This window comes from Zingiber officinale, chromosome 8B (assembly GCF_018446385.1).
Source record: "Zingiber officinale cultivar Zhangliang chromosome 8B, Zo_v1.1, whole genome shotgun sequence".
Taxonomy (NCBI): domain Eukaryota; kingdom Viridiplantae; phylum Streptophyta; class Magnoliopsida; order Zingiberales; family Zingiberaceae; genus Zingiber; species Zingiber officinale.
Genome location: NC_056001.1, coordinates 86,214,784 through 86,230,301, shown reverse-complemented (window position 1 = coordinate 86,230,301; position 15,518 = coordinate 86,214,784). Strand labels below are relative to the sequence as shown.

Here is a 15,518-nt window from a genome sequence, read left to right as displayed (position 1 = left end):
GACATCTGACGTGGGCGATCTGACACGACCAAACTCAATTTTATTAATCTCTCTCATCTATATGCAACAAATTTTCCCTCTTTCCTCTTAAAATAAATTCTATCTTCTCTCTCCTATTATTACATGCAACAATCACTGTGGTATTGATGCTACAATGTTATAGCAGCCAAGTAGCTGCTACAACTGTGCAGTAGCTACTACAACAGTGAAGTAGCTGCTACAACTGTGAAGGAGCTTCTACAACTGTAAAGTAGCTAGTACAACTATGTAGTAGCTATTACAATGTTTTAACAGCTATTATGTAGTAGCAGTTATTGCATAGTTAATAGTTGCTACAACTGTGCAGTAGTTGTTATTATGTAGTAGTTACTACAACTGTAAAGTAGCTGCTATAATTGTGCAATAGTTTCTACAACAGTGTAGTAGTTGCTACAATGATGCAATAATTGTTATAACTGTGCAGTAGTTGCTACAACGTTGTAGCAGCTATTATGTAGTAGCTGCTATAAATATGAAATAATTGCTACAACTATGTAGTAACTGTTACAATTATAAAGTAGTTGTTACAACTGTGCAGTAGCTATTACAACGGTACAATAGCTGCTACAATGTTACAATAGCTGTTACAATAGTGCTATAGTTGCTATAACATTGCAACAACTATAATTGCTACAACTATGCAATAGATGCTACAACGATGCAGTAGCTACATAATAATTGCTACTACTGTATAGTAGGTTCTACAACGTGTTACAGTTATTGTATAGTAGTATAGCAATTGCTATAACATTGTGGCAGCTACATCACCTTTAAAATTAGCACCGCAGTGATTGTTGTATTCCATCATAGGAGAGAAACAAGTTGTTTATTTTAATTTAAGAGGAAAGAGAGAAAAATTATTGCTTACAAATGAGAAAGAGATTAAAAAAAATTAGATTTTGACCGTGTCAAATAACTCACGCCGAATTTCATTTACGATTATACAAGAAGCATTAGGCAGCATATCAATTTTGTATATATATATATATATATATAAACAAATCTATACATTTTTTTGGTATTATCTATAGTTGAAATTAAAAATAAAATAAAAGTATAGGTGATGTGAAATTATATAAGTAATTGTATATTATAAGGAAATATTATTAATCGTTTTTCTTTTCCTTTCAATTTCTCTTACTCTTACATGAGAATAATATACACATGGATATTTATAAGTACATAATAATCTTAAAACTTTCATACTCGTGTTTATATAAATTAGAAAATTATAAGAGATGATGAGTTATGAAGTAATAAAGGAGTTTATGGAACATATATTATTTTACAAGAGTTCTATTATGTTTCTTTTGTTTAGAAAATATTTATTGTTATTGGATTGTTATTGTTGCTAAAAATGCATAACGTAACCTATCTAAATAACATACAACACTCAAAATGATTTTTCATAAATCCTAAATGATTAACTAAGAAAATATTCTAAAATCGGTGTGAAAATAAGTTCAAATTTAACATGAAATATTTCATCATTCTATAAAACGATCTCACAGAATATTTCGGACTCGACTATTCACGATGAGCCATGGTCGTGCCCATTAGTATTACACACGTCTCGAAGAAATGGATCTTGATCCAGCAGCATAAGCGATTGTAGTCTTCCCAAATTGTATAATTCAAATTCAACCACGAAAAGCAAAGGCGAGATGCGCGATCACGTGGAGCAGCCCCGCCACCACCGTTGCCGCCGCCGTCACACTCACCGGCATCCTCCCCCCGTCTCTCCTCCAAAACATCGCTCCATAAATCGGCCAGCAATTCACCGCCACAAACCCACACAGCGCCAACTGCATCGAGAACTCCCCGATTTCCACCTCCCCCGTCACCACCCTCTTGATCCCCACAGCGACCGCGCTCAAGTTCACGACCGCCACCGCGGCGAGCGCCCCGAAGAACGGCGAGCGCGCCGCGAAATCGAACTCTCCTCTGGCGTACCGATCGGCCTGCTCCTCCTCGGTGACCTTGGAGGTGACGTTGAACCCCGGGGCGGATACGGACAGCGAGTTCAGCAGGAACTCGAATGTGCCAAAGAGGTACGCGGTGGGACCGCGGATGAGCCAGATGCGCTGGTCGTTCCACCACCGGCGAAAGGGGACGCCGTCGAGGAGGAAGTCAAGGAGGTCGCAGAGGTAGGCGGCCAAGAAGAGGTATGCGTAGACGAAGAACCACGGGTCAGATACCTGGAGGGACGACGACAAAGTAAAACCTACCGTCGAACATAATCAACCATATATATATATATATATATATTCACCTTGGGAAACAAAGGTACGTGATTGATGAGAGCCAACCGCGGAAGCAGGCCATAGATCATCAACGGAACGCACCAAACGCCCAAAAAGGCGCAATGCGCGTAGAACAATCCCACTGGGAAGGAAGCCTTCCTGACGCCATAAGACAGAGGAGTGTGCCTCGAGAATCCCACCTCGTACAGCCCCACGACACAACGCTTCATTTGGCTGATCGCGTCGTTTAAGTTCTTGGGCACCTCGCCAACGAACGCCGCCCTCTCAGGGTTGCAGAAAACTGACCTCCAGCCCTCGCAGTGGAGACGATACCCCGTGTGGAAGTCCTCCACCAGCGATCCGTACCGGAAACCAATCTACGGAGAAGTAATATATATCTATAAATTAAGAATCTACATAAAAGCTTAAAAATCTTGAATTTTACCGTTGAACCCCAACTGGAGGCGTCTTCATAGTCGCACTTCGCCAGACCGTGAGCTTTTTTCAGAACGCCCTCCGACGTCGAAAACCGGCCAGCTTCCAAACTCGATATCGGCAACGCTGCCTTTGTGTCGCCGTGCAAAGACACTCGAGCGAAGAAGCAGCCGGTACCAACGTAGCTTGGGCCGCGAAGCCCGTCCATCCCCCTGGGGTTTAATCGGAAAAAGCGCATGTACCGGGAGGCGTAGATGTCGTCCTCATTGATCCCCCGGTAGCGTTGCGGGAACTGCACAAAGGCGAGATCGGTGGCGAGGGAGGGATCGAGGAAGTAGCAGAGCGCGCGGAGCGGTGCGCGAGGATCGTTGGAGAAGGTATCGCAATCCAAGGTGAGGACGATCGGCGCATTGCTGAGGGCGCCGGACACCCGAGTCTAGTGAAAAAAATCAAAACGTAGAATGACGACACAACAACAACAACAAACAATGGAAATCAAATTCAAGAACAAGAAATTTTGTTAATTACCAGGACATTGAGAGCCCCTGCTTTATAATGGTGATGGGAAGCTGGGCTTTTCTCTCTGGAGACGTAGATGAGATTGGGCAGTGAGTTGCCGGCGATATCTACGTCTTTGCCGTTTTCAAGCAACACCTGTTCAAGAACAGCATCTTCAGGTGCTAACAAACAGAGATTCGTTGAATCTTAATTTGTTGATGTTCACTGAGACAAAGAAAACCTTGATGATGGTAGGTTGGTTATTGCGGGAGAACCCCTTCCACGTTTTGAAAATTTCAAGTTCCTCCTCGTCTGACACCAAGTCTTTGGACATGTAATTTCTCTCCGTTGCCCTCCCTATCCTGTCTTTCATGTTCTCGTACATTTTCTGCATTTATTCTCAAAAATAAATGCTCAAAATCTACAATTTGTCAAGAACATGAAAGGGCGCCTTAATGGGTATGGAACACCCTTTGTACTTATGCAAAAATTAACAGATAAACATGCCGACTGATATGATAATTTGCAGCGACAATTTTGTCATAATCAAATTTATATTTAAAAACAAAACTCACTCATGGTAACATGTGTAACTCGTTAAATTTATGTCAGACTTTCATCCTTAAACATCATTTTCTCATAATTCTCTTTTTATGAGACAAGGAAATTTTTTTAAAAAAAAACAATTGCAATTTATTGATCATCTCTTGAGGTTGTTATGGGCCTACCCTCTTGGTGTGATACCAATTTGTTAGAAACTAGATAAATGGATATACAAATATTAAGTAAAAGGAATATATATTATACATAAATATCAATTCATGATATTCATAAAAAAAACATGATACATCTTGGTTTCCGTTAAAATTGCGTTTGTGTACATATATAAATATTTTTTTTTAAAGATTCGAGATCTTTATTATTTCACTCCACATAAATAATAAGCTAGGAATTGATAAAGAAAATTATAATCTCTTTCCAAGTTTTGTCACTAGATAAGCATGTCTTCTTGGCCTGTGCGGGGAAGGCTTCGACCAATACTGGTAGTTACATTGTTTATACGATATTCCGTTTTCATAATTCTTAACGGTTTAAAGTCCTGGGGGGGTTGTGGAAATACTGCGGATCGAAACAGTAAACTTGGAATAAAAGAGATAAGGACTTATTAAATCACATACTCTTCTTATTACAAGTCTTTAAATTACAATTCTTTTTCTAAGTAGAGTTCAAGGGACTCTTGAATACTCTGCAAAAGAATACAGACGCTTCTTTTATAGGAGAAGAAAGAGAACTCCGGGTGCACGATGAGCCCCATTGTCAAGTTTCTCTTACTCATCAGATAAGAGCGAATCTTATGAGGTGCTCTAAACACCAACGTACCTTTACACAAAGCAAACTTGACAACACACAAAGCAAACTTGACCGCACACAAAGCAAACTTGACAACACACAAAGCAAACTTGACCGCACACAAAGCAAACTTTACAACCTAGTTACTTTAGGTGAACGATGGTGGTGTCTTGGACAGGATGTAGTGGGTGGGTCCACTGTGTCTGTTAGACTTTGAAATTATTCATTCTTATGATAGCATCACTGAGTAGGTTGGCAACTAGTTCTAGTTATTGATCCACTTGCGTTATACCAGGATACCAATCGGACCACCAGTTATCATTTGTCCTTAAGCTTTAGCACTCCCTGCGTTTGAGAGGGTAGAGTATTCGTAGTTATTGTAGGGCATTGGTGGCTTGTGTAGCTGCTTGCTGTTGTAATTGTTGGAAGAAGATGAGTATATACAGATAAGGAGATAGTATCTTATTCTATTGGAAAGTCTTCCTAGCAATTTTCCGAAGAGTTTAGTCCCTTGTTAAAAGAGCTAAAGGAGAAAGGTTTTATTGGCGACAATCCTCTTCAGCACTGGTCAAAAAATAAGATTCTTTGTCATCTGAATATTAATAATCCAGATTTTATCATTGAAGACAGACCCCTAAAGCACTTAACGCCAAAACAGAAGGAAGCATTTACCAGACACGTCCAAATTCTATTAAAACTAGGAGTCATAAGACCAAGCAAAAGCCAGCACATAACTACTACTATCATTGTTAACTCAGGCACAATGATGGATCCTGCCACTGGTTAAGAAGTAAATGGGAAGGAAAGTATGATATTCAATTATAAGCGACTCAATGATTTAACCAACAAGGACTAGTATAGTCCACTTGACATTAATACGATTCTACATAAGGTCAGCAAAAGTTCTATTTATTCAAAATTTGACCTTAAAAGTGGTTTTCACCAGGTAGCAATCCATCTTGAGTTCATCGAATGGACTGCATTTTGGGTACCGGACGGATTATACGAATGGCTAGTTATGTAATTCGGACTCAAGAATGCACTCACCATTTTTCAAAGGAAAATGGACAACTGCTTTAAGAATACAAGAGATTTTATCGTCATCTATATTGACGACATCCTCGTATTCTCTCATAACAAGGAAGAACATGGAAGACATCTGAAGATTATGCTTGACATCTGTCAACAATATGGGCTGGTACTCAGTCCTACAAAAATGAAGATAGCAGTTCCGGAAATTAAATTTCTTGGTGTGGTACTTGGCAACCGAAAAATCAAGTTTCAACCCCACATCATCACCAAGATAACTGAGTTTAAAGAAGAAGATCTCTTAACTAAGGCATAAGATCCTGGTTAGGAATATTAAACTATGCCCAAAATTATATTTCTAACTTAAGGTGATTGTTAAGCCCATTATATGCCAAGACTAGTCCCACAGGAGATAGAAGAATGAATTTTCAAGATTGGTCATTAGTAAAGAAGATTAAAGAAACAGTCAAAAGGCTTCCTGACTTGGAAGTACCCCTGGAAGATTGCTTCATAATTCTCGAGGTCGATGGATGTCTTGAAGGATGGGGCGGTGTCTGCAAGTGGAAAAGATGTAAATTTGACCCCAAGACCTCTGAGAAAGTATGCGCCTATGCTAGCGGCAAGTATTCTCCTATAAAATCAACAATTGACGTAAAAATATATGTCGTGATGAATACGCTCGAGGCCCTCAAAATCTACTATCTAGACAAAAAGGAGCTAATTATCAAGACAAATTGCCAGGCAATTATTAGTTTCTTTGGGAAAACAGCAACCAATAAGCCCTCCAGATTGAGATGGCTCGCCTTCGCTGACTACATCTCAGGAACCAACATTCCAATAAAATTTGAACACATTGAAGGCAAAGACAATCAATTAGCCGACGCATTATCTCAACTAATAACTTGTCTTGTTATTTCAAAATGGTCAGAACAAATTCTTGGAGGCATGAAGCTAGTCCCCGCAACATTGCAGGAGCTTCAAATGAAACCTAGCCTGGAAGCCCAAATGGAGATGACAACGGTCCTCATCAACCTCTCCAATTGTCTGAACAGTATCAAAAACTATTACAACGACAATGCCCAATATCCCTTAAATAGGATCAAAGAATCAGAGAGCAGCTGCATCAATTATAGTAGCAAGCAGCTACACGAGCCACCAATGCCCTACAGCAACTACGAATACTCCACTCTCTTAAACGCAGGGAATGCCAAAGCTTAAGCACAAGTGATAATTGGTGGTCTGATTGGTATCCTGCTACAATGCAATTGGACCAACAACTAGAACTAGTTGCTAAGCTACTCAGTTATGCTGTCAGAAGAATGAATAATTTCAAAGTCTAGCAGACGAGGTGGACCCACCCACTACATCCTATCTAAGACACCACCACTGTTCACCTAAAGTAACTAAGCTGTATAGTTTGCTTTGTGTGCTGTAAAGTTTGCTTTGTGTGCTGTCAAGTTTGCTTTGTGTAAAGGTGCGTTGGCATTTAGATCACCTCATAAGATTTACTCTTATCTGATGAGTAAGAGAAACTTGACGATGGGGCCCTTCGTGCACCCGGAGTTCTCTTTCCTCCTCTATAAAAGGATCGTCTCTATTCCTTTGTAGAGCATTCAAGAGTCCCTTGAGCTCCACTTAGGAAAAGAATTGTAATTTAAAGGCTTGCAATAAGAAGAGTCTGCGCTTTAGTAAGTCCTTATCTCTTTTATTCCAAGCTTGATGTTTTGATCCGCAGCATCTCCACAGCCCTCAGTATTTTCATTTTTGATGGGGCGGTGTCTGCAAGTGGAAAAGATGTAAATTTGGACCTCTGAGAAAATATGTGCCTATGCTAGCGGCAAGTATTCTCCTATAAAATTTGTTGGTTGATCCTAGGAAGATTGTACCGGCTCCACTGTACAAAAATTTTGTACAAGTGTCGAACTTTTCCTAAACAACCTATTGTGTTCTTTAGAAATTAAATTAGGAATCGAAAACGGAACTTAACATTATTGATTCTAATTTTAACTTATCTGTTCTTAATGGTTTAGATTTGGATCGCAAACGATGCTTAACATTATTGATCCAAATCCACCTATGTTATAAATTCAATTAAATATTAATTTCCAAAATTGGCTTCCAGGACTGCATGACGAGGCACTAGTCCTTCTTGGGTATGTGATCATCTACCATCGCCTAGACAAAGCCTTTTAAGGAAAGCTAATATTTAATTTCCTTATATAACTCTAGGTTTAACCAAAAAGAATAATCGAATCACAAATTGGGAAAACAAAAAAAACACAAACTCGAAACACAAATTTGAAACTCTAGAATCATATGTCTCTTGTGTTTGGAATTCATACAAAGAAAAACTAGCATGATGCGGAAAACAATTACTAGTTATACCTTTTCTTTGTATGCTAATAACCTCGAGATCTTCTGCCGTATTCCTCGCCTCCTCTTGGACGTCATGTGGGTGACGATTCTCCAAGATGAACACCACCCAAAAGCTACTCCTTCTTCTCTAATATTTGGTCACCACCACCACCAAGGAAAAAGAGAGCAAGGGGAAAGGAAAGGGGAGAGTGCCGACCACAAGAGAGAGAACAAGCAAGAGAATAAGAATTGACACCTCATGAGGCCTCTCCTCCCCTTCTTTTATAATACTTGCCCAAGGCAAATAAAGAAAGATTTTTTACAAAAATTAAAATCTTCCTCTTGTTTTCCTTTTCTCCTTTTTAATTTCCTTTTCTCTTTTTAATTGATTGAATGGCCACCCTTGTTTGGGCACCAAGCAAGGGGGCCGGCCCTTAAAAGAAGAAAGAAATATTTTGTAAAATTTTATAAGCAAAGAAAGAAAGCTCTTATAAATTAATTTCCTAACGTGGATGTTTAAAAAAGAAAAATTTTAAAACAAGTTTTAAGATTTAAAACTTCTCATTTAAAATTTTCTTTTTTTTTTAACATGGTTACAAAAAAGGAAAGTTTAAAATTTAAAATTCTCTTTTTAAAAACCATGCATATGGTTAAAAAAGGAAAGTTTTAAAACTTCTAAAAACTTTCTTTTAAACCATGTGACCTAATTCAAATAAGGAAAGTTTTATAATTTTAAAATTTCTCTTTTAAAACTTGTAGATATCTACAAAGAGAAGATTTTAAAAATTCAACACACCCCTCATACTTTGAATTATAGTGGCCGACCCCCCTCTTGCTTGGGCACCAAGCAAGGGGCCGACCCCTTTGAGAAGGAAGTGGCCAACCCTATGGCTTGGTTACCAAGCCATGGGTCGACCCCCTCTTGGACACCAAGATGGACTTTTCATGAGTGGATTTGAGACTTCATTGAGGCTATAACAGGGACCTAGAGGAGAAATTAGTTTTTACCTCTCGACGAGCTCGAGTATCCCATGTTCACCCCGAACACACAACTCAAATTCATCAATAATAACTCATTCCACTAGAGAGTTATTATTGCACTACTACACCAATCTCAAATTACATTATGGGCTCCTTCTTATCATGAGTGTGTTAGACTCCCTGTGTTTAAGATGTCAGATGTCCACTAATTAATTGAGTTACTGACAACTCATCTTAATTAATATCACAGTCCAAGAGTAGTACCACTCAACCTTATCGTCATGTCGGACTAAGTCCACCTACAAGGTTTAACATGACAATCCTTATGAGTTCCTCTTGGGGATATTATCAACCTTAGTTACTGGATGACCTCGGATCATGGAAGCTCATTTGAAAAAATCTAAATCCCAACATATGCATCTGACCTTTGTGATTAGTGTAACACCTCTATAGCACCAAAAAAAGGAAATAATAATAATAATAATAATAATAATAATAATAATAATAATAATAATAATAATAAAAGAGTTGAATAAGGGATAAAAAACTGTTGTCGTGAGTGAAAACTAACAATTTACCCCTTTGAGACCTAGTTAGGTTATTGGGGAAATAAATATTATGTTTCTCTTGATTCCGAGTAGTATCCTTTGATACCTTGTGTAATTTAAGGAAAATAAACCAAGTGTGTGGTAGGTAAGTGCCTATCACCGGGAATATTAGGAACCCAATTGTATGACGACTTAACTAGTACAGAAAATTGAAACTTGAAGAGTTTGAGTTACTTATTGCACCGAGCATAAAGAACTTATGCTTAGGTCATACTTAGGTTACTCCATAATCATGCTTATCAATGAAACTAGTTGATAGAGTTAGGCGAGTACACTAGGGATTATGATACACTATAGGAACTCATTAACATAGATTGCAGCATTTTGCTTGAGGACAAGCAAAGGTTCAAGTCTAGGGATGTGATATTCGTAGATATTATGATCGTTTATACATGTTTTAACGCACATTCACTTGCTTTATTTGTATATATTCTTTGTACGATCATCTCTCTTATCGTTTATTCAGTATTTATTACTCTTTTGTTGGAGATCTACTGTTTGTTTGATTTTGTGTTGACAAGGGCAACTTTTGGAGCGAACACGGCGATTGTTGATGCACCTGAGCAAAGCAAAGCACGACCGTGCACCCTTGCACGACCGTGTGGTGATTCCATACAGAGAGCAGGGTACGGCCGTGCAGGCCGTGCAACCCTGCACGGCCGTGTGGCCATTCACCGAAAGAGAGTAGAGCAACAACCAACAGCCAAGATCCACACGGTCGTGTGAACCTCACACGACCATGCAGTGCAGCCCGAGCCAAAGCAAGACACGCTCGTTCAGACGTGGCACGGTCGTGCCACTTTACCCGAAGATAAGAAGATCTTGGCCGTGTGGATTTCACACGGCCGTGGCACGGGCCTTGCGGCGCCCGTGCCTTAGCCTATATAAAGGCTTTTAACTCTTCTTCTCGGGGGAGGAGGCGAGCCGTCAGAAAGGATTTACCTTGGTGTCGTTCCACGCTATCCCGGACTTCCGAGATCACCGTCATCATCACATCAACTCCAAAAGCAAAGGATTGGACCCGAAGATCACTCGACGTTATTGGATAAGCATCTTTTCTCTTTCTCGCTTCTCGTTTAAGGATTGTATGTTTGCTTATATTATGTCTTTGGGATTTTCTCCGGCGTCTATGGAGTAGATCCCTTGTTTTAGGATCAGGAAGTAGTTATGGATAGGGTTTGATATAAGACTCATGTTTATGCCTTTACTTATTGGATGATTTTGCTTGCTTTGTTTCTATTTGATATGCATGAGACTCGCTGCTAAGATTATCTCGTCATATTAGTTGATTGTGTAGGAATTGCTAATTTCGTAAAGAGAGGATCTTAGATCGTATACTCGAGGGGCCTTAGTGACAGGGGTAACCCATTCACGGACATCTAGGATACTCCCTTGAAAGGAGAGGCAACTTCTCCACAAGGAGGTAAGAGACCAAACTAAATCCCTATCTCTATCCTTAATGATATCACTTAGATTTGTATTCTTGTGATCTTCCAAGTCGCCCTATTGATAGAGGTTAACCGTAACAGGATTTCACAATGATCTTCTCTGTTTAGTGCTTAAGGATAGTAGCTTTAACTTCCGGTGAATGCATGTCGATTGACAATGAGGAAAAGATAGAACATGATACATCAGGTTCCATCACAACGAAACCAAACTCCTAGAACTCTTTCCAAGCCAAGTTAACCTTTCTCTCTTTTGCTAGTTCTCACGTCTACTTCCCCATTCCCTTTCCTCTTAGGAAATAGTTAACATACAACTATCGATAGTTTAGCTAATTCTACGTGAACAATCGCTAGTGCTTATAACCAGTCATCTTGGGATCTATAATATTTTATTACTGACGACATATCTGTGCACTTGCGGAAGCGTAACACTCCCTGACACCGTTTCTCGAGGGCCTTTGAGTGCCACTCGAGTGTCGCCTCTCGGAGCAACGCCACTGTCTTCTCCGTGCAAAGATCACTTAGCGACGTTGTATCTGTCGCCGAGATCTCATCGCCATAGATTTTTGATCGTGCCAGCACCGTGCGACCACCGCCAAACCTGAGCCCTATCTTCCCCTTTCTCGCAATCGATCCACCGCCAACAACTTAGTCCATGCGCCTTCTCCACCTCCGGCCTCTTCCACAGCATATCGACGGATGTGTCGCCACCAGATTATGATGACATCGTCATCATCCAGCCATCGTAGGCTAAGCAACCACCATTTCCAGTGAGCAACCGAGTCGATTGCGGCAGATCTACTCCTTTAGGCACAAGCAGGAAGGATGTGTGTTCTAACCAGATTTGGAAGGAGGATGATCATCAAGCATCATCTTCCCTACGGATTTCTTCATCGAAGGGACTCAAATTCTTGTTGGGGGTAAGATTTGCCGAATTTAGGGTTGATTTGGATTACAAGGATAGTTAATGAAGCCACTGATTTGATCATTAGGTTTGCAAGGGAAGGAAGAATCGGACAGTAGTAGATCACTGCTGTTGGCCAAGAGTCCATTTCGGTGCCACCTTGCAGCAAAATTTAGGGTAATGGTTTAGTAATTGGATTTAATTTCAAGTATAAGGGATGCATCACAGGATTGGATCTAATGCTATATTGTGGTTGGGATGGTGGTGTTACAGGGTACTTGATTTGGAGATTAGCAACTCTACTTAGCTCCGATGGTAATTTTCCAGTAGCAATGCTTTTGGTCGTAAATCAACGGTAGAGCACCTTGGAATTTGGGGTGTTGATTCGAGACAAGCGTCTCGACATGGAATTGGATTAGCACGATCTTCTTTTGAGTCAGGTATCTCTTGACTTATCTTTTACGATATTGTCATTTTGATGTGCATAGTAATTTATAGCTAGTAGCAATGATCATGCTTAGATTTGCCTTGGTATGTGATTATTTGATACCTATTGTATGTTCTATTTGTTGTGGTTATGTATCCATGTTTATGTCTCTTGATTATTGTCATGTGTACCTTAGTTCCTATAGGAAGTGACATACTAGGCTTCACTGAGTATAGAACTAGTTCTCTGGATTTTATTATCTGGCATGTGTACTTAGATCTATGATACCTAGGTCATGGTATGACTTATTTTCCTATTTGGTACCTATTATACAGAGGTGATTATGGTTAGGATTTACATGCTTAGTGTCATGCACCATCTTGCATGATTACATGCTGTGCGATTGTCGGCTCCATTATTATTGAGCACATCGTCAGTTACATGATCTGTACACACAACCACTCATGGGTTAGTGGCATATCAGGTAGGGTGTGTGGTAGTTTTGCTCTGTCAGTGCTCCATTGGTCCACTCATGGGTAGTGTGACGCAGTGTGGTAGCACGTCAGGGATCCCTCCTTTGGACTGACTCAGGGAGATGAGAGCATTGCACTCCCCCACTCTGTTTGGGATAGGAGGATACGTGTACTCCGACAACATCCTGTCCACTCGGTCACTCAGGAGCAGTGATGGCAGAGTTCACAGTTGTCATAGCCCTACCCATTCGGTCTCACCATCGCGTGTGAGATGGCTGATTGGCGTCAGGGGTGACATAGGTCATTTTTGCATCATATGCATTGATTGCATTTGTTGTTTGTGATTGCTGCATTTTGGTGTTGCATATAATTGACATGCATATATGTGACATTATATATCTGGTTTGCCGACCCTTACATCTGGATAGGGGGTCTTGGTGAGTACCGTTCTTCTTCTGTTACCTTTTCAGTTTGCATTTCTTATTATTGATCAGAAGACTATACTCCATGGTTATTTTTGTTTGTTATATCTTGCTAGGCATGTTAGCTTGATATCCGCTGAGTTCTTTGAACTCACACCGTTGAGCTATTTCCATTTCAGGTAGCAGGTAGATTTTTGGAGTCGCTTGGAGTATCCTATCTGTTGATTCCACATCACATCTGAAGACCTGTTTCTGATTTTCATTTGTACTTTATTTTATCTATGTTTTTGGTTTACTTAGCAATGTATTTCGGTTTCGGAGTGTTGTGATGTGGTGTTTTGTATTGTTTGTTGTGTTGTGTAAGTCTAGCCGGCTAGCAGTCATTCTTTTGGTTTGCAATGGTTTTCTGTTGTATTTTTGTTGTGTTCTTCTCTGTAGTACAACCAAGTGGGTTGTTAGATATATATAACTGCATGGTTGTATTATTTTATTGTTACAGCCAGGTGGGCTGAATATAAACTACGTGGTTGTATATATATTCCAGCCGTGTGTGGCTATTGTATATCTGTGGATGTAGAAATGATTCAGATTGTCACGTGTACAAGGGAGATGCTACCTCTGGCTGGGACTCTCCGAGGTATGACAATTTATTTAATACCAGAGTCATAGGTTTACGATGCCTATTTTCTTGTATTTTGGATTTCGTGTTTTGGTTTTCTCAATGTGACTTTTTAGGTTTTGGGACCAGGCAGCAGGACATCTCCAAGCTATAGGAGGTATGTTGGTATTTTGTTATCATACATTTCTGTTAGTATATGCATTGTTGTTTATGATAGTTATGACATGTGTTAGTACTCTTTGTTAGTGCATGTCTAGTTGTTATAGCATATGTTACATGTATTGGGTCAATCACTGATCATGGTCGACCCTAATAGAGATTAAGGATTACAATCTCAGGAGGCTTTTCATATCATATCACCATTAGTTTTAGCTGCTTTTACTACTGGTTGGTTAGGAGTTAGAGGCCCACACCAGACTCTTCTATTACTAGCTGAGAAATGGATAGTATTTGTATATTCATGTTAACTCAGCCAATAGAATACCGATTTATCTTAGTTAGTTTCACTAGTAGATGATTGATTTACTCTCGTTAGGTCGATCAAGAGAAGACTGATTTACACTAGTTGACTTGGGTAGTCGTAGATCGATTTACCTTAGTTACCTTTGTCGAGAAATGATGTACTCTTAATGGATCAGTTCGTAGATGACCGATCTATTTTGTTGGACCGATCAGTAGGGACTGTCATACTCTATTTTTTAGAGGTAATGATCTTTGGGTTATTCGTGCAGTTAGATATCTTGAGCACATTTGAGTACATAACTTGTACCGACGTGGAAAAGACTGAATTAGCTGTATGCCATTGTCAGCTTGGTCAGTCTATAAAGGATCGATGTATCTTGTTCCATGGGGACTTTGACCATGGACTGTTTGTACCTGGTCAGATGACTTAAAAGGTACAATCGGCTAGGTGACCCCCACTGATGTAGAAAAGTGTAGAGCTATCTGCTTAACACTTATGAGAAGAACTGGGAGAGTACATTTAGATACATGATTTATGTTGGGGTTGCAAGGTTGCAAACATAGTCCCATATTGAAAACACATGGAAAAGATCATGGGTTTATAAGAGAAAGATATCTCCATTGACATGAGGCCTTTTGGGTAGAGCCCAAGAGCAAAACCATGAGGGCTTAGGCCCAAAGTGGACAATATCATGTCATTGTGGAGATATCTAAATTCTTTTCGATACTAACAATTGGTATCAGAGCCTGGACTGCCAGAAGGTTTAACCGCCGACTGTGCACAAGAGTTATGGTCTAATTGAAACATGTGAGTACAATATTGACCTCGAACAAAGAAAGTGGGGGCTCCTATGTTCGGATCAAGAGGACCAGACACCAGGCAGGAAGTCCTAGTAGGTCGGGTGGACCGAGGGGCAGGAGGTCCTAGTTGCGGCTAGGCAAGGAAGTCCTAGTAGGTCGGGTAGACCGAGGGGCAGGAAGTCCTAGTAGGTCAGGTAGACCGAGGGGCAGGAAGACCTGGTGGGTCAAGGATCGGACGTGGGAAGCCCATGGTCCTTTGTTTGAGGGGGGGATTGTTGGGGTTGCAAGGTTGCAAACATAGTCCCATATTGAAAACACATGGAAAAGATCATGGGTTTATAAGAGAAAGATATCTCCATTGACATGAGGCCTTTTGGGTAGAGCCCAAGAGCAAAACCATGAGGGCTTAGGCCCAAAGTGGACAATA

The 15,518-nt window shown here is 40.2% G+C and overlaps 1 protein-coding gene across 1 annotated transcript in view; it reads right to left on the bottom strand.

Moving 5' to 3' along the window:
• Positions 1 to 1,473: 1,473 nt before the first annotated feature.
• The window catches only part of LOC122017984 (cellulose synthase-like protein G3), a 46,150-nt gene continuing 32,105 nt past the window's right edge, over positions 1,474 to 15,518 (bottom strand). The window contains exons 2-6 of the mRNA XM_042575716.1: positions 3,457 to 3,603; positions 3,246 to 3,371; positions 2,728 to 3,153; positions 2,312 to 2,659; positions 1,474 to 2,237 (exon numbers count right to left, since the gene is read on the bottom strand). Coding sequence (XP_042431650.1) covers positions 1,680 to 2,237; positions 2,312 to 2,659; positions 2,728 to 3,153; positions 3,246 to 3,371; positions 3,457 to 3,603 — 1,605 coding nt within the window. The 3' untranslated portion in view covers positions 1,474 to 1,679. The remainder of the gene's footprint in view (positions 2,238 to 2,311; positions 2,660 to 2,727; positions 3,154 to 3,245; positions 3,372 to 3,456; positions 3,604 to 15,518) is intronic.